Raw genomic sequence first — 18,601 nt, 5'->3', positions numbered from 1 at the left:
CGCCACATATGTGGGGTTAAGCCATCTGGTCCAGTGTGTTGTGTGCTTGGATGTTTCTTCCCCGATCTGGGTGAAATTCTGTTCAGCAGGGAGATGGACTGTGCAAGTTGTGCTCTACAGTACTGCTGACTCACAAAATCCTCCTTTTGCAAATGCCACAAAGAATTTCAGTTGTGCTGAAATGATATGATGCTGTTCCAATTGCAGAGGCAGGAGAGGACTGCTTGAAAATAGCCTGAAGCATCAGCTAAGTATTTGCCTGGACAGTCGTCTTCCTTTTTCCCTTCTTGGGGGATTCTCTTCCAACCTCCCCCTCTCTAGCAGGATGGCCAATATATGGCTGCTCAGTCAATCGCTGCTCTCCCTCATCCCGTGGGGAACAATTAACTCCATGGCCAAGGTGGAAATCTTTCTTTGGGGCATTTACTATATCTGGAATTTGCTACGAAGCAAGACCTCTCAATGCCCTGTAGGTGTGTGCTTGGTAAGGGACCGACCTCTGATTTCTTTCATGGAGTCACCATGTCACAGACTGGAAGGGTGCTCTGGCACGTGGGCCACTGCCACAATCCACCACTACAGACAACTGTGTAATTAGAGGATTCCTTCTGAATCTTGTAATTAATGTAATTACGTCCCACAGGAAAAGGAAAAATGTCTACTAGGTTTGCATGTTGGAAATAATACTGGAATCCCATTGATAAGGATTTAAGCTAAGCTGCAGGTAGGAATATAGGGTGTATCAGCAATGCAGAGATTAAAGAAGCAGTTGGCACACTAGAAACACACTTTTAAGTTCTGAATTGTCCTTTATTTATTTCAAGGAATTCTGAACCCAAACAACCCAGGAAAATGGTGGGTGATTAAACATGAGGAGGGGAAAACACTTCTAACTTTATCAAACCATTGGGATTAGCTAAAATTTGCTCTTGCAATTGAATACTGATTTTTGCAGCCACTCAAGGTCCTATGTTGAGTGAAACTAGTTTCCACTGTCTCTTTAGTTAATGGATTTTTGAAAATGTAGCTGATGGAAGCTGGCTTGTCCTGATCTGTAATTGAAGGCAAAAAAACGCTACAATCCCCTCCCTGCTGCTCCTTTCTGAGTCTTCCCTTGCCCCTCTGGCATTTCAGAAATCTGCTTTTCTTTCTAGAATTCTTAGGAAAAAAAGCTTTTTGGGGCTCAAGTAGACTCAGTGGCTTCTCTATATTTAGCTTCCTAGCTGCAACTGAAGAATGAACACAGAACAATGCTTAGAATGTGTTCCTTTGTTCCCAAGATGGTCCTCAGAAGTGTCTTCCCAAACAAACCTAAGAAATGCATATGTGGCTGTAACAGAAAATGCCAACAGCCGGCAGATTTATTTCAGGATCCTCTGCAAGCAGCAGGACACGAGTTAAGTGCGACAGCTTGTTCATCAGGAAGAAGCTACACTTGATAAATCTTGATCGAATCTGTTGACCGTCCAGCCACTTCCAGCCTCAAAAGAGCCCTTCACTTTTGTGGTCCTGCTGGAGCCATTCCAGCATGATTTCAGAGAACGAACTGGAGGAGGTCTCACCCACAAGCCCTTTGCCTCTGCCTCTGCCTCAAAACTCTTGGGTGCGTTTGGTCAGGAAACAGAACAAACGGTGCTGGATTTCTGGTTTTTTAGAGCGTGTTTTTTCTGAAGTTGCCTCGTGATCCGTCTCTTTATGCCAGTCAAATAAAGTTCTCGATCAAACAGGCCTGCAGCCAGTGGGATGCTGTAGGTGAATGGTACAAAGCAGGAACCAGCTCATGAAAACTTATAATACGTGCTGTACTGTTGTACAATCCCTGAGAAATCATGAGGACTAGAGAGAAAAGGATGTGGGGCCTGTTCCAATAGTTTGGCATCCTGATATTTCATCTTTGCACAGTCTACAAATTCTAGCAGTAATTAGATTAAATTGACAAGTTTTCTTCCCTTAATCAGGGGTCAGCAACCTCTCCACACAATGTGGACCGCTGCACAATGGCACAGATGCCAAAATGAAAACACGCCTTTTAAAAATTAATCACAAAATCGTGAAAGATTTTACTCAGTTGGGTTATTCCAATGAGCTTATTTTAAACAAGAACAGCCACAAATATAAAGCGTTTTATTTTTTTAAATGGAGGTTAGTATTACCACCCAAATGCATTGTGGGCTTCATATCCCTGATCATGTCCCTGAGCCCCAGTTTCAGTTGTTAGGATTAAAGGGAGCTCAGCAAGAGATTCCAGGTGCCAGGTGGCTGCATTCTGCTTTCTGGGAGTAGAAAAAGGCAGCTGTTCCATTTCTGGGGGCCACAATCACGGGTCTGGGTCTGGTTCTGGTAGACGTAGCTCTATCCCAGTCCACGGCCACCAGCGTTGACTGCAGCCAAGGCCTTCACGCTCTCCTTGGCTCCTGCTATACGCCCTGAGGGAGAAAGGCTCTGCTCTGGCTTCCTCACCTGGCCTCTAATATACAAACTCAGACTCAAACTCAGGTGTTGCAATGCCAATGCATCTATGGGAATGCTGGAAGCCTCAGGGTGAAGCCTTTTCAAAAGACATCATCTGCTGCATCTCAATAAAAGCCATACTCACTTGTCTCTTCCAGGTCTCACTTTGACACGAAATAAGCCATACACAGGGCGGTGATCTGATGTTTTGATCCCAAAGCAAGAAGAGTACTTCACAGCATGGATTTCATTCTGGTGGCGGCTTCGGTAGATGACGCGGTCCTAAAAAGGGAGGAAGATGAGCAGAGCAGCCAGGGCAGAGAAAACTGACAAACCCACCTTGGAGGTTAAGGAGAAAGGTTCTCTTGCTCCTGGGCAAAGAGAAATTCCTCAGATCAGAGAGTCTTCCCCTCGTCTCTGGTGTGGGAGGCCTTCCAGAAGCTATGACAGTGTAGATGCAACAGGGCTTCCCTACAGGAGCAGGAGAACGTAGCCTTGGTGGCTGCGGAACATTTGGAGGGGACCTCAGAGCTGCTGTGGGCTGAACCTGACTTTGGGGAAAGAGCTTTGAGGTCAGTCTTTGTTGGTTTTAAGCTAGGTGAGCTTTCCGCTACACCTGTCATGTGCTTCTTCCTTGCCCCTGGAACAGGGAGATTCATGTAGTAACTCTAGGCTGGCAAGGAGACTTTCCATGGAGCTTCCTTTTCTAGAGCGAAGGAGGGTGTCCAGGAATGGAGTTGCAGTAGCCAGGAATAAAAGATTTGGAATAATCCCTAGGGAGCACTTGTGAGGTGTGAAAAGCTGCAGGAGCCCCAAGTAAAGTTCAACAGGAAAACCTGTCAGAATGAAAAGCACAATAGAAAAAGGGCTTTTTCTGAGGGTGAAACCATTACTCACCGGTAGGGGATGGAGGCCTCCCATCCACTGTAGGAAAGGAACCTTCATGCCAAGCCCAATGTTCCATTTTCCTACAGAGAATGAAGGAGGGAATCCTGAAAAGTTTAACATATCAAGGAGGCCAGGAGATTCTGCAAGGACTCCAGAAGATCACGGGTGGCTTTCTGCTGCTCAAGGGAGCTGGATGGGAGCCGTCTCTGAGGCGGCTACACTCCTCAGAGAATGGGCCAGCAGCTGAGGCTGAGGGGAAGCAGGGAAAATCGCGTCTCCCTCCACTAGACTAAGGGCATGCCGAGGAAATGCGAGCTATTATGTTTAAACCATTTGTCAATGGAGCAGGAACTTCTTTGAAAGTAGTATCCAGATTAAATGACTTCAAATCAGACACCGCCCAGAAGGAAATAAGTGGAAACAACTGTCTTTAAAATTCATTTGCTTGCCTGAGCTGCATCCTGACCAATTGGACAATGAAAATGCAGTGTTGACCAAAATAATAGAAGCCAGATCCACTTGCAGTTATTCTGAGGTGTGAGTTGCATCCCCTTTCTGGGCCTCAAAATGTTGGAACAAAATAACAGCTTGTGTTTCCTCACCCTCATAACAGTGGCACTTAGGGCTCCAACCACTTTTCCAAGCCCACAGATGCTCTCTACCCTTCTGGGAACTACTGCCCATCTTTCAGCCTTGTCTATGGGAGAAAACAACGAACCTATTTTCGGGGTACCCTCCTCCACAATAGCAAAGATGTCAAGTGGCCAAAACAGTAGCTGGGGTGCATAAATTCCAGAGCCCAAACTAGCAGATTCATACTGAAACGATGAACTTTTTGTATTCTGGATCAAGCCAGCCCTCTGCCACTGTTTCTACATTGGTATCATTCCATCTGCCTCTAGGAAGGACCTTCCCAAACTGGGCACTTTGGGGGGATGACTGTAATGCAACTGCCTGGATGAGTCCCTTAGCAACATTTTTGCAAGTGGTTGGCCCTTGCCACCTCCTTCCTAGGGCTTAGCGGGAGGGACTGGCCCAAGGCCACCCAGCTGGCTTCGTGCCTAAGGCGGGACTAGAATTCGTGGCCTCTGGTTTCTAGCCTGGCGCCTTAAACCAAGGTGGTTCTCAAATATTGATTGGGGAAGCATAATAAGATAACGCCTCTGGTGGCTTCGTGAATGCATCCGTGTACTTTCTCGGCAATGATACAGAAGTAAAGAAGGCAGGACTAAAACTCAGGGTCTCCCAGTTTCTTACCCATTGCCTGCCTTTAACCACTAGCTGGCTCTCATATAACAATACAAAGAGGAAAAAGTAATCCAACGAAGTCATCCTTCTATCTTTACCTGACTTTTTTGGTCAGGCAGACCTGTCTTTGGCTTTATACCAAGAGTCTAGGCCGATGTAGGCAACCTTTTTGGCCAAAGGGCACTGTGTGTAGCCACCCTCGCCCTCACTCTCTCTCCCTCGAGCACATACAGCCTCCTGAGGCAGAAAGACAGGAGAGCCAAGCTCACTTCCCTCAAAGCAGATGAGCAGGAGGGGGGGCTGAAGCCTTCTTGTCCACGATTCTAGCAGTGAACCATCTTTGGGTGTCTGACTGGGGCTGAGGCTTGGGGGGGCATGTTCAGTGGAGAGAGAAGCACACCAAGGAGACCCTCATAGTCCATCTCCCTCCTCGCCCTACTGCACTCTTGGCAAGCCTCTAAACAGCTGGGAGGGAGGGAGGACAGGGTACAGCTGAAGGGCTTGCTTGCCTGTGGGGGTGGGGGACAGAATGCTTGGCCTCTGGGTGGCCTTTTCTGCCGGAGGGGTTTCCCTGGGGGGATGCTTGTTTGCTGCCCCCCGAAGCCCTTACCGTATACGAAGGTGTCCTCTGCTTTGAGGTTGTGTCATAGGTGTCCTGTCCAACATCAAACTTGTAGGAAGGACGGAAAAAGATGGGGGCCTCTTGGAACCCCTTAAAAATAGAACCTGTGGGAAGAGCAGATGGGGAGAATCAAAGGATTGATCACTAAATCCCAGCCTTAGGGAAGGGCCCCCCAATATACAAAGCCACATTGCCATTACATTTCAGGCTGCCCAAAGCTGCCAAACTGAGGAAGTAAGAACCACATTCATGTGAGAAAGGCTTCGTTAATGCTAATCAGAGTAAAAGTCTCCCAGGCAGACTGAGAGTGAGTCAAGGTGGAGCTGGGCCGGAAGACTTCTTCTCGCACCCACTGAACTCCTCCTCTGTCAGGTTCCCATAGTCTCTCCCATCAAACTATGGCTAAATCAAATGATGGTGCCATGTATTGGGTCACTGTACAATCCAGAAGTGGTTCAATGAATAATGAAGGAACAACGTAAGCTATGGATGTACAGCAGACAGTTTAGCCTCCTCCCAAAACCTGGAAATGAGCAAGATGCAAAAGGAGGTGGTTAAGTCCCTTTCTCTGTCTTACAAATGAAGACTTTATTCAAGCTTAATGCCTGCAAGGAATGGGTCTGCCCTTTAGCTAGCAAAAGGTCTGTGGGTACTTAATTATAGATAGTGGGGTGAAACAGGGTTTCACCATTCAGGTACAGGGACATGTATCCATCCCTCCATCCGTCCAGTATCCAACTGTAGTCAACTAGGACTCCCAGGGGTTAATGACAAAATATATATAATATTAAACTTTCTTGATAAGCAAAAACAAGAAACAGTAACTATCTATGTATAAATAAATAGCAATCCCTTAATGACAGAAAAACCTAAAAGTCCCCATCACCTGGCAAATGCTCCTTGGAAGAGCTCTTTGGCTTCTTCCCAAAAGAGAGGGAGCAAGCTTGACCCCAACTGGGTCCACTTTGCCTCCCCACTCACTTCATGGAAAAGGGATCCTACCAGGGGCTTCTTCCAGGGCAGCAGAGGAGGCTGGGTTAATTCTGTTTGGAGAATATAGTTCTGCATGTTGTTGAGTATCAAGCCATTCAGGGCTTGGTAGGTCAAAACCAACCCTCTAAACTGCACCCAGAAACCAACTGGGAGTAGTGCAGGGCCTGATGCACAGGTTATCAAATGGGCCATTGTCTTTTTGATAACCAGGGGTCTTTAGAGGCCCGTCACAGTGGTCACTGAGGAGGCAAGAGCTGCTGTGCTGAGATCCTCCTACTCCAGGTGCACAATTGGTGTCCCAACTGGAGCTCCTGCTTCTGTAACTGTTGCTGCACAGATCAGCAGTTTGGCTCCTGGCAGCTGAACTGCAAAAACATTTGAAAATGGAAAGGTGGTCCTTACTACCATTGTGCATTTCCTTCAAGAGCTGGTCATGCTGCAGCAGCATTGACACGTCCAGGTCCTGGCCATGGTTGAGGATCTGCTCTATCACCTCCCGGTTCTCATTCAGGCGGAAGTTGAAGTCTCCAAACCAGAAGACGTTGTCAAAGCGGGTCGTGACGTCTGCTGCAGAACCAAGGAAAGGAAGGGGAGTAATTGGAAAAGAGGCTGCAGCATGAAGATTAAGTCTTCCCCAACCACTTACACAGAATTATTGGGGACCTGGGTTTGACCAAGGGGTTTGAGGGTGATATTCATTCAATCTACAGCTTGCAAACAAAATAACTGAAACTAAAATCACTACAAGTTGGAACTCTTTGGAGGAAGGGAAGAGCATAATGTGTGACAGATATTTGTCCATCCAAGTGGGCAGGAATGAAAGTGAAAGAAAACTAACAATGATGCGCAGCAGGGGATCCCTGGCCAGGGAATTCTGGGAGTTGCCAACCCCAACCGCAATACCTAGAAATAACCTAGTGTGCATTATATTTTTGTGTGACTACATCACCTGTTTTGAAACGTAAAGACTATATAACCTGCCACCATTTGCCTGCTCCAGTGCAAGTCTGGGCAACTCTGAAATGTGTGGATTTCAACTCTCAGAATTCTTAGCAATGGCCATGCTGGCTGGGGAATTCTGGGGGTTGAAGTCTACACATCTCAAAATTGCCCAGGTTGGGAAACGCTGGCTGTTCCATCTAATCCTGATTTTATCCCTTAGACCCACATTTGTGCCTAGGCCAAATCAGTGATTACTTTCTAGAAAACATACTTTCCTTCAGGTGCATCATGATGGTGGTGTTTATTTGAAAGAGAAAGTTACATCAACATATGAACAGTGCATAGTGAATAATAATGACAATGCATAGTGAAGTTGAAAATGCATTTTCAAGTGCCAAGTTACTCACAGGAACTAGATCGATATGGGTTGGTATCTGGAATATTTTTTGGCAGCGAAAGAGCCTGGATGGTTTTGTTGTAATCCAGGACCCTCTCATTTACTTTGCCATCTCCAGCTGAAAGAAAAGAAGGCTGCTCAGTGCAAGTTCTAATGGAAAAAAGACACAACACAGCAGCTTCCATTGGAAACGACTTCAGGAGATTTCTCTGTTTGAAGCAGAGGAAAACAATCTTCTCAATGCTGACCCAGATTTCAAGGCTCAGAAGGACCAAAGCTCTGCAAATGGAGCAGCTCACAATATTCAGTTGGACTAAGAAAAGAATCAGGATCAGAGTTCTACTAAAATTATGTTAGAACAATCTCCAACATTCACAATATAAAACCAGAATTCTGAAGATCTGGGACAAGAATGAGGGCCATGGAGCCGTAATACCAGATCCAGAGATTTCAGGAGACACACTCTCCCACTTTCTCCTAGACCTAGAAAGACCAGAACTCCTGGCTGGAGGAAGCAGGGAAGGAGGGGAGCTGGAATTCTAGGGGTGCTGGGTTCTGCAGCAATTCAGATCCTAGATCTCAGGCAGGAGCGTGAACACAGCCTGGCAGTTTTCCTCGTCCCGCTCCCATTCCCCAAAACAGGACTGCTATAAAATCTTAACCCCTGGAGGAAGCAACCTTGTCAAAGTGGCTTTCTTCAATTACAAAAACAAAAAAAATCCTCTGTCTCATAACTCTAAACTTTCTGGGTGTGTCTTTTATTCTGTTTGCACTTATGTTGGAAGAGGAGGGAAAGGCAGTTCACAAGTGCATCACCTGAGAAGTCATGTTCAAACCATTTATTTGAGAAGAAAAAAGTATATGGATTAAACCTGGTGAAGTAGGAACCTCTGATTCTCATGCTGGAAAATTCCCTCATCAGGAACCTTCACAAGTCAGGAGATGAGCAACTACATGGCTGTGGACTCCAAAAACGCAGGGGAAGATGCCCAGGATTTAAGCCTTGGGACTAAGGTATAAAGGGAGAGGAATTTCCGGGTGCTGCTCATTTATTTGTAGACACATGTCTGAAGGTTGAGTCATGGCAACTGGACTTTTCTTTTTTGGTAGAGATGTTTCGCTACTTAAGGGTTAAGGTTGAGGGACAATACTTACTAGCCTATCATGCTAGTAAGAAACACAACCACCCTGGAAAACTTTTATGGGGTCCCCTCAACCAACATTTTTAGACTGAAGAAGCTGCTTGGATAAGTAGCGAAACATCTCTACCAAAAAAGAAAAGTCCAGTTGCCATGATTCAACCTTCAGACAATTCCACCTGGATGACTGAGAATCTTCATAAACATTTATAGACACAGCTTCCTAACTTTCTCCAATAACTCTACATCTCTACCTTTCTTGCATTCGACTGGGAATATAGAGCAGGGAGTTCAATGGGCATATTCTGGCTCCAATGCAGGCATGGGCAGAACGTGGGGGACATACTCACACGTGAAGTGGGAAGTGATGAAAAGGAAGGACGTGCCAAAGAAAGTGAAGCAAATTCCTAGTGCGCCCTTGGTTTTGAACTGAGACACGATGCGCGTTGTCACTGTGGCACATTCTACCTCTGTGGGAAAGGAGAGAAGCAGCAAGGCCTGTCAAAGAGCGCCCAGAAAAACCCGGACTAGCCAGTGCTAGAACAAACAGGCAGCACTTCCCCTTAATACCTAGGGTGAAAAATACTGCAATTAAATGTTTGCTTTTACCTTCTAAGCAGGTGCCTCTTGCTTAACAATGGTTTGGCTTTCTCCCCTTACCAAACAAAAACAAGCTGTCTGGAGATTTAGCAGTGTTCCCACTGGAGTAGTGACTTAAAGGCCACTCAAAGTTTCTCATTGGCCACACGTACCTGAGCAAAACCAGATGAGATCCCTTCGCAAGAAGACCGACATGTAAAGGACACCGTGAGCAGCTGCATAGAACATGACATACTGGGGGCCCAGCGTTTCCTGCAGGCGAATCTCCCACTCTCTCCTGCAGAAGGGAAGCAGAGCCAATTGGCCACTCTGCACTTGAGGAGCTCTGAGGCCAGCAGGTCCAGTCCAAGCTCAAAAAGGACTTCCGTGGCCATCCAGGTTTATTAAGAAGATACACGATCCCTCGGAAGCCCTCTTCACTCTCACTAGTTCCACATGCTTGGAACCCTCCATTTGGTTCCCAGCCTGAGCTCATATGCTTCAATTCCTTGCAGTGACTCTGCCCACATTCACTCTTCTCCTGGATGCCAGCCACTGGTCATGCACACTGAGGATTGTAGACAAATAAAGAGGAAAGGAGAACACAGGACTAATATTGCCAATGGACCTATTGCAGCTTTCTCCCAAAGGAGACCTGTGCTTGCAAGAAGCTTTGTCCTGTTTTAACAGAAAGTTCTGTCTCGTTACAGAAGACGGGAGAGTGCCTGCAATAGCCTCATCCTCTGCAACATAATGATCCTATTCATAGTTGTGTGGGGATTCTCAAGAGGAAAGACCAGAGATGGATGGATGGAAGGAAGGAAGGAGGAAAGGAGGGAAGGTCTCCTGCAAAGTGCTTTCCTTTGTTTCCATACCTATCTGGACAGCCTTCTTGGATCCCTATCACATACATGTCCTGGGCATAATCAGGCTCAGACGGCAACAGGAAGTCATCCAGCACCTCAGGGAGCTCCTGCAAGAAAAAAATGACCTTTCCAACTGTAGATGAGCCCTGCAGGCTCATTTGAGGGCTCTAGCTGGCAACCGAAGAACAAAAGATGAAGCAGGGCACCAAATCTGTTTTTCCTGCATGCAGGATGCAAATAGCTTTCTGTTGATCTGGGGTGGAATACTGAAAATGAACAGATCTGCCATTTTCTGATCTGTCCAGAAAATTAGTCACTTAATCCACATATGAACATTACTAGGAGGATTAAAGGCCACTCTGCTTCTCCTGCCACCCTATGTGCTCCTTGTGAAATGCCGCAGAAACAAATACCTGTTCCAAGGTTCCTATTTCCTTTTCTTTAATTTTCACATCCACAGCCCACCTTTCCTAAACTGAGTTGACCTAGCTGTTTTTCTCCACTGTTCTGTTACATTTCCGTGAAAACTTGTTTGTGAAAGAAAAACTAAAGAGGAAAAAAAACCCCTGTGTATCTGGGAATGGATGAGCTGCAAGTAGATTTGTGGATCCTAGACAGCTGGTTTATCCCCAAAGGCTACACATAACCTCACTAACATGCTTCCAAGATGTTTTGCATTAAAAATATGAACTTTAAATGCAAAATTAGAATCATATAGTGACACTGTCCAGAAATATCTGCAGTGTCCATGGTTTAAAAGGGCAAGTGTTCAGTAACCTTTTTCCAGGGAGAAAAGTCTATGTGAGCCCAACCTGCTGACTCTGTAAGCCAAGCTCAGCTGAGCATATGGCCTGCCCTCCATCCTTCCTGCTTCACAGGAGGAGCGTGTCCAGAGGCAAGATGCTTCCAGAACAACTCCGAAGCTTCACACCTTGTGGAATGTTGAACGGTGCCTTTATTTTCCCTCCTTGACTTAGCCTTGTTCCCTAAGAAAAGTCTGATTATTAGAGAAGGACATTGGAACCCTCACTTCCTCACCTTCTGACCCTGCATATTCCAGGTGGCTACAAAGATGCCAATGCTGCGATCAGGAAAATACCGGTTCAGCTCTTCTGCTCCCAGGAGGGCACCACTAGCAAGAAGGCTGCCTTCCAAGTAGCTTCTGCAGAAAAGGATATTCTGTTGTTGTTGTTTTAAAATAATCTACAGTATTGGTTTACTTTGAAACACTCCTATTGCACCCTCTCCAGCAACATTTTGGGCAGCCAATCGTAGTACCAATAAAAGATGCAGTGACAGCAAGTAAAACTGTGGAAAGTCAACTAATGTAACTTGGGAATGAAAATCAGGACTGAGGAGCCAAATGCATCAGAAAGGAAGTGAGGCAGGCCTTTCTTAGCAGAGTGCTCCGAAGTCGAATGACAGCCTTGGCAAAGGTCTCCTCTGAAAAAAGCTCAGATGGGCATTGGAGTGATGGGGGGACACCCAGATACAGAGAGAGGTCTTCTTCAGTTCAGTGAGACACAGCAGTTAGAGTACTGGGGAGGATGAGTTCAAAACACAGCTCAATCCTGAAGCTCACTAGGTGACTGGGGGCCAATCATTATCTCTCTTTTTAACCTACCTCACAGGATTGTTGCAATTTAACATGGGAAGGTATCCCAGTACTTAAGTTCTTGTGAGAATACTGGGATTTAACAAAAATCAAATAAATTCCACTTTAGCTGGCAACCAAGCTTGTGTGGGACAAGGTTACTCTTAAAAACTCCCAAGTATGAAATTGTATTGAGTCCCAGCCATCACTTCTCCCTGTTGTTAAACACGCCTTTGCCCATTGGCACCAGAAATGTCTGGATCTCTCTGAGGCACCAGTCATTTTTTAAAGTCCTCCCAACTGCTGCAAAGTAAGCTGGGTGGCTTGCCCAATATCCCTTTCCCCATTCTCCCTACCCAAAGCCTGGAGTGAAAAAAATAAAAAACAAAACAAAACACTGTGTTGCAATCAGAATTATCCCACAATGGACAGGTTCTAACTCACACAGGCACACCTCATTTCTGCTAGTTTTCCACCTACAACCTGGGATGTCTGCAAGCAGGGGAGCCTGAAGGACAAAACAGCCATCAAAACATAGTGCCCCAAGAGACCTTGTTATCAAGGAGCCTCTCTAGGACTTTGCCTCAATCTTAGAGAGGTAAAGGTTAGTAAATCCCACAGTCAGTGGTTCCAGGGACAGACCTCCCTGATTTCTCCCTTCTCAAGACTTAAACATATTCCTGATGAATGTGAAACATATCTTCCTCTGGAGCACATGATGATAAACAAAACAACAGCAGGGGCTTCCACATCACATGTTACCATATCCTTTTGTTGGCAACCCAAGGACTGAATCTGAGCCAAAGGTCCTTCTTTTAATGCCAGGGATCTAAGCAGCTGAGTTGGGAAGGCAGGGCAGAGCAGCTTGTTATGCTGTAAGCAGCCCCTTCAACAGACAGATAACTTAAGCAAAACGGTCCTGTTCCAGAAACCTTATTATCTTAAAGTTATACACTGAAGATTGACAGGAATTTCCCAGTAAAGTTCTTGGAGGGGATATTAGATTGCTGCTGATGCATCCTCCTGAGAGAGAAAAAACAACATGGTTTTTCTATTCTACGTTAAGATTTCCCTTACTCAACAAGAATTTGTCTAAAATTACCGCAAAGGCAATGTCCATATCAGAGTGGTTACCACCACCATGGCCCCCTGCTCCAAGGTACGTACCTGTTTCGCACGTCTCTGACACGGATGGGGGCCAGCAGGCTGAAGGTAGATTTCATAGAGGTAGCCAAACAGTGCTCACAAGCCATTCCACGACTCTGAAGCTGTGTGTCGCTCCAGCTGCTGCCTGCTCTTGGAAAGATGCTCCGGGAACCAAACTTGTAATCCGCACAATCTGGGTCAATCCTATTAGTTGTCCTCAGAGAAGGAAAGGAGCCCTCAAGTTCCAGAGGGGGTGGAGGCTGGGTGGCCAAGACCTTGGACAACTTCCTGGGTGAAGCAGAAAGGCTAAGCCTGCTTTGACTGATGTGGGGAGCCTTGGAGCCTTGGTACAAGTTGTGCCGAGGCTGCAGATGGTGATGGTTGCCACTGGAGGCTACTTCCTGCTTGGTAGGGCTTTCTTCCTGGAAAGATCCATCAGAGGATCCCCCCTCAGTTGAGTCAGCTGAGTTCTCTTGATTCATTCTGAAAGGCCTCCTCCTCCGCCAAATCAGTTCATCAAGAGACGACGTCCGCTCCAGCCTCGGTTTACGGGGAGGCTTTGGGGTAAATGACTTAAGCCCAGTAGGGGTTTGGGATCCATCTAGCTGCAGTCTGAAAGTATCATTGGAAAAGGGGGGCTTGATTTCTTGTGGATCCTTGGAGAGATGATCCCCGCTGTTGCCTGCCTCCTTCCTTGCTGAGTGGCCATCCTCTTTTGGCCGTAGGATTTGGGGCCCATCACTTGAGATATGCTCCATTGTCTGCTGTAAGAATCCATTAGATACACCAACTACTGTATGAGGAAGTCAAAGAATCACTATTTCTTACTAGCCAACAAGAAGTTTCCATGAGTGTGGAAAAATATGAAGAGGAATATGAGAAACAAAAATGGTCAGGGAAGGAATCCCAAAAGGTTACCCACGTTGGTGCAGCACTTTGCATCGCCCTTAGAAATGTTAATGACAGAGGTTAGCCAAGCCTTCTGTTTTAATTGCAAAATTTTTAAACCACCCAATGGATCCACTCTTAAAAGATACTCCTAGTATTAGCTGGGTCATTCCCATTTTACAACTAGAGATCAGAAGCTTAGGAAGTAAATCAGAACTGCAGGAAATTATTATTAGGGCAGATTCATCAGGGAGAACACTATTTACCCCACTGTTAACTGATTTATTATGAAAATCGCAAGGTACCTCTTAAATACATCATACATACTCACACAGTTCTCAATCTCTTTAAGGCTTTAAAAAAGTCTGTAGTTTATACCCAGCAACAAATGTCAAGGCAGGAGTATCAAGGTGGGCAAAATACATTTTATGATTGCATCCATACAACACAATTCATACAACACAATTGGTTATGGATGTAATGCACTGCTGTATGCCGCCCAGAGTCACTTTTTGTGAGATGGGCAGCCATATAAATTTTATAAATAAAGTGTCTGGATTGACAAAATACATGAAGCGCATACTACTATAATCAAATGGGCTGGTTTTATTAAAAAAAATGCTAAGCCTTCCCAAACACTTAACCCAGGTTAACACTATCCTGGCTTAACATCTGATGTTAATACAACATCTAGGTTTCTAACTGACTTGGTTAAGCATGTTGTGTGACAGCAATGAGCCAACCACAGCTTCCAAATATACTTTAGCGGCTTACATCGGAATGAAGTAATGCAACTCAGTATGCAGACAGTTGAATGCATGCTTGTGACAAATTATGTAAAAAATTTTCAAGGTTGGTAACTGGTTACATTATAACCTCATCAGTGCACTATCTTTAGGCACCCAGAGCTATCATTCACATTTGGGATAGGGGATGCAGTGAGGAGATGCAGCGAGCAGGCATAGGTTACAAATGTGGGAGGGAACACTATCTTTGTGTGCTCTCTGCCTCAAAATGGCAGAAAACTGAGCTGCTATTATCTGCAAAAGCCATCACAGAGGCCTCCATGGCCTGGAAAAAAGGTCATGGGCTACAGGCCATTCACCCTTGGGTGACTGCCACATGCCCGCCTGTCCAATCGTGCCCCAATCAAACTTTCAAAAGGAAGCCAAATGGAAGCCACCGATAGTGCAACCAGAGTTCTATCAAACCTGAGACTTATGTAAGAAGATCTTATGTAAAGGGAAAGAAACTGATTAAGGAGTGGATTCATGAGTCTGTTATCTATTTTTGAAAAGTCTTTGTATTCTAAAGATGAAAAGACAAAGCAATATGTCTCTATAAGGTCTAGAAACCTTATACTGTTGGGGGGTTCTTTGGTGCCTTTGAGACAGTTTTTGACTCCTGCCAACTGCCTGGACAATTCCCTGCAGTTTTCTTGGCAAGGTTTTTCAGAAGTGGGTTGCCATTGCTTCTTTTCTAGAGCTCTGGGAGAGTGACTGGCCCAAGGTCACCCAGCTGGCTTTGTGCCCACGGCAGGACTACAATTGATGGTCTCCCGCTTTCTAGCCTGTGTCTTAACTACTGTGACAAACTGGCTCTAGTGTAGTTTAATTAGTGCAGGGCATGTAGGCTTTTAAAAATGCATTTTTGCTGGTATTCCTGTCTGCATGCCATTATATATTAACACAGCAATCACAGTGTGAAAGTGAATAGCGTTCACCTGCATGCTTTTATGTGCATCATCCAATAGAGGCATACCTCGTTTTATTGCGATTCACTTTATTGCACTACACAGATATTGGGGTTTTTTTTTACAAATTGAAGATTAGTGGCAACCCTGCGTCAAGAAGTGTATCAGTGCCAATTTTCCAACAGCATTTGCTTACTTCATGTCTCTGTGTCACATATTGGTAATTCTCACAATATTTCAAATTTTTTGTTATTATTTATCAGATGATGATTAGCATTTTTAGCAATAAAGTATTTATTAATTAAGCTACATATATTTTTTAAGACCTAATGTTATTGCACACTTAATAGACTACAGTATAGTATAAACATAACTTTTATATGCATTTGGAAACCAAACAATTCATGTGACTTGCTTTTTTGCGATATTCTCTTTATTGGGGTGGTCTGGAACTGAATCCACAACATCTCTGAGGTATGCCTGTACATCCTTTGATGCACTGAGGATTACCTAACTTGGCTGGTGGCCACTCCAAATCCAAATCACTTGGACTGTGTCTACCACCACCACTCTAAGGCAAAATCACATGCCCCCTCAAGATCCACGGCTGCAAGTCAACACATTGATGCAACCAACTAGGTAGGCCAATGTGCTTCCAGAGACACAGGGTGATCCAGTATCCAGGGAGAGAGACCTGCATCCTCCAGACTTGATTTCGAGTCCCCCTAAAACCACTTTTGCTCACCCTCCATTCCTCATCTACAACATGGGGAACAGCACAAACCAAGCTGGAACAAAAACCCTGCTAAATAACATTATCCACTGATCCAGATTTTGAACAAAGAAGGCCACAGATCCACTTTATGCTAGGTTTCCAAAAGAATTTAAGAATTCTTCCTGTCCTCCTACCACAGCTTCCAAATTTTTGTTTCCAAGCATAATGCAACAAATGTAAGTGCAGGCACACCCGTCATCCACGCCCACGTGGATATTTTATTTATTTTATTTATTTATTAAATTTTCAACCGGCCATCTCCCCCCAATGGGGGAACTCTGGGCGATTCACAACAAACATTAAAAACATAAATATATATAAATATATAAAACATTAGTTAAAAACATTACTAAAAAGGAGAAGGAGAGTCCAAGATGATGAAAAATCTGAGGCTGAAGACAGAAGGCCTCTATGGGGCTAGCCATCCCCATGCTTGAGGTATTCCCTCCCCACCCCAGGCCAGGCGGCAGAACCAGATATGAATGGGTATGCACCGTTGCCACTTAAACTTGGAGCTCCACTACAGGAGATAAGTAAATTGTGTCTCCAAGACATTCGTCCAGTATCAGCAACAACAGATACTTCGGCATGGTTGATGGATCCTGCGTTGCCATTCGTTCTGAGCAATTTCAGGAGGGAGCACAGTATAATTATGAACGAATTAGACCCCAATCAAGCCCAGTCACAGTAGTCCTCTTTCTAGGACTTTTTCCTGTCTTTTCCAAAGGCTCTTTCGGGGGACTTAGAAGAGAAAGACAAACCCTGAAGAGCGATGGACTGAGGGGGAGCAACCCTCGACTCACCCCCTTCAGCAGGAGGATGTTACAAACGTGCAAGAAAATGCAGAAGCAGAAAGCGGGGGGGGGGACGTCTGGGGAGGTTTACAAGACACCCCCCCACAGCTCGCAAAGCCTAAGAATGAAGCGGAAAAGGGGTCCCAGGGCGGCTCCCCAATCCAGCCCCCCGCAGGTCCCCAGACGCTGCTTCCCGCCCTGGGCCCTCCTTTCCTCCAAAGGCCCTTTTTGGGCTCCCCCCACGAGGAAAAAGGGCGACAAATAGCCCCAAGCCCGAAAGGTCAGTCAGGGCCACCACCCAAATCCTCCCCAAACGAATAGGATTCCCACAAGGAATCCAACAATAATAAAATGCAAACACGAAAATGATCCTAATAGGTGGTGTTTTTTGTTTTTTAAAAGAACCCGTTTTGAATCGTTTCCTTGATTTTGTAAGCCGCCCAGAGCCTTCTGGAGCGGGCGGCCATTTATACATGGGATGTAAATAAAATAAAGTAAAAAGGAGATCGATAAAATGAAACGGAACGAACACGAAATCAATAAAAAGGAAGTAACGAAATGAAAACGAATGTAAATCATGAAATGAAAACGATATGAATAAAAACAAAACAATGGGAAGCGGATTCTACAACAGAGCAGCCGACGACGGAAAGGCCGCGGCCCCGTCCCGAACCCGCAGGCGGGCGGCCTACCTCGCAGGGCCGTTGCGGGCAGCCGGGCCGGCCGAGGCGGCTCCCGTCCCGTCCCGTCCCGTCCCGCACCGCCCGCAGCCGAGGCCGCGGCCCCTCCCCCTCCAACGGCCGCCGCGCGCCCCTCGCCCCGCCCCCTCCGCCCACCCCCGGCGCGTTGCCACGGCGACCGGCGGAGAGCCGTTCGCTGCTCCTGGTAGGCCCCGCTGCAGCTCCCGAAGCCGCGGCCCCCTCAGCCTGGGGGGGGGCGCCTGAAGCTCAGGGGGTGGGGGTGCTTCCCTTGTGGGTGGGCGTTGTGGAAACGGTGACCCGCCTGGACCCTCCTTGCAGCAACGAGGGCGTTTCTTCTCCCTCACCCTCACCTCAAGCAGGGGCTCGCTCGTGCTGCTCTCGCGCACCGCAGCTCGGCTGCTTTTTCCCGCGCGCGTTGGCGAAGCAGCGGGACGGCCGGCCGCCGCTGGCGCTTCTGAAACGCCGGTGTGGGAGGCGGCGCCTGGGAATGCCGCGGGTGGCCCAGAAAACCAACCGCCGGACCGCCAACCCAGAGCCGGCTCTCTGGAGAAGCTCCAGCGCCGGGAAAGGGGGAAGGAAGGAGGCGGACTCGGCCCCGGCGCCGATGGAGGCCACTGGAGGAGCCGAAAACCTGCGTGGTCACTACCGGTTGACGACGGCTTGAGGGGACGCAATTTTCCACACGGCTTCGTCTTGCTATTTTGGGGTCATCCGCTCAGCCTCCATCCTCCCAACGCGAGCGGGCGCTGGGTGAAGTCCACTGAAATCCTCTAAAAAAGTTTCCCCAAACTGGAGGGAAGGACGATGGTTTGAGGCACCAGGAACCTGCAGACCCTCAGAACGGCTTCTGCATAAAGCTGGGGACCCCAATAAACACAAGCCAAG

At 46.6% G+C, this 18,601-nt stretch overlaps 1 protein-coding gene across 10 annotated transcripts; it reads right to left on the bottom strand.

Annotated features, from left to right (window-relative positions):
• Positions 1-816: 816 nt before the first annotated feature.
• On the bottom strand, positions 817-18,504 carry INPP5E (inositol polyphosphate-5-phosphatase E). Of its 10 annotated transcripts, none has more exons than XM_088147220.1 (11): positions 18,067-18,504; positions 12,887-13,629; positions 11,164-11,287; positions 10,135-10,232; positions 9,433-9,557; positions 9,031-9,150; positions 7,552-7,659; positions 6,605-6,769; positions 5,198-5,313; positions 2,597-2,733; positions 817-1,746 (listed from the first exon to the last, which is right to left on the bottom strand). In XM_088147220.1, the coding sequence occupies exons 2-11, from the start codon at positions 13,621-13,623 to the stop codon at positions 1,614-1,616; spliced, it is 1,863 nt and encodes a 620-aa protein (XP_088003346.1). In that variant the 5' UTR covers positions 13,624-13,629; positions 18,067-18,504; the 3' UTR covers positions 817-1,613. The 10 variants fall into 10 exon arrangements, with proteins under 10 accessions (XP_088003346.1, XP_088003343.1, XP_007441606.1 ...); XM_088147217.1 differs by lacking the exon at positions 18,067-18,504 and adding an exon at positions 17,708-17,801 and having other exon boundaries at positions 12,887-13,811; XM_007441544.4 differs by lacking the exon at positions 18,067-18,504 and adding an exon at positions 17,708-17,799 and having other exon boundaries at positions 12,887-13,658.
• Between the last annotated feature and the right edge of the window lie 97 nt (positions 18,505-18,601).

The sequence above is a fragment of the Python bivittatus genome, unplaced genomic scaffold (genome assembly GCF_059951505.1).
Source record: "Python bivittatus isolate LINGU-HERP-01145 unplaced genomic scaffold, Pbiv_v1 ctg000160_np1212, whole genome shotgun sequence".
In the NCBI taxonomy this organism is placed as follows: domain Eukaryota; kingdom Metazoa; phylum Chordata; class Lepidosauria; order Squamata; family Pythonidae; genus Python; species Python bivittatus.
The sequence above is the reverse complement of the archived record's forward strand: the minus strand, read 5'-3'. Positions and strand labels throughout refer to the sequence as shown.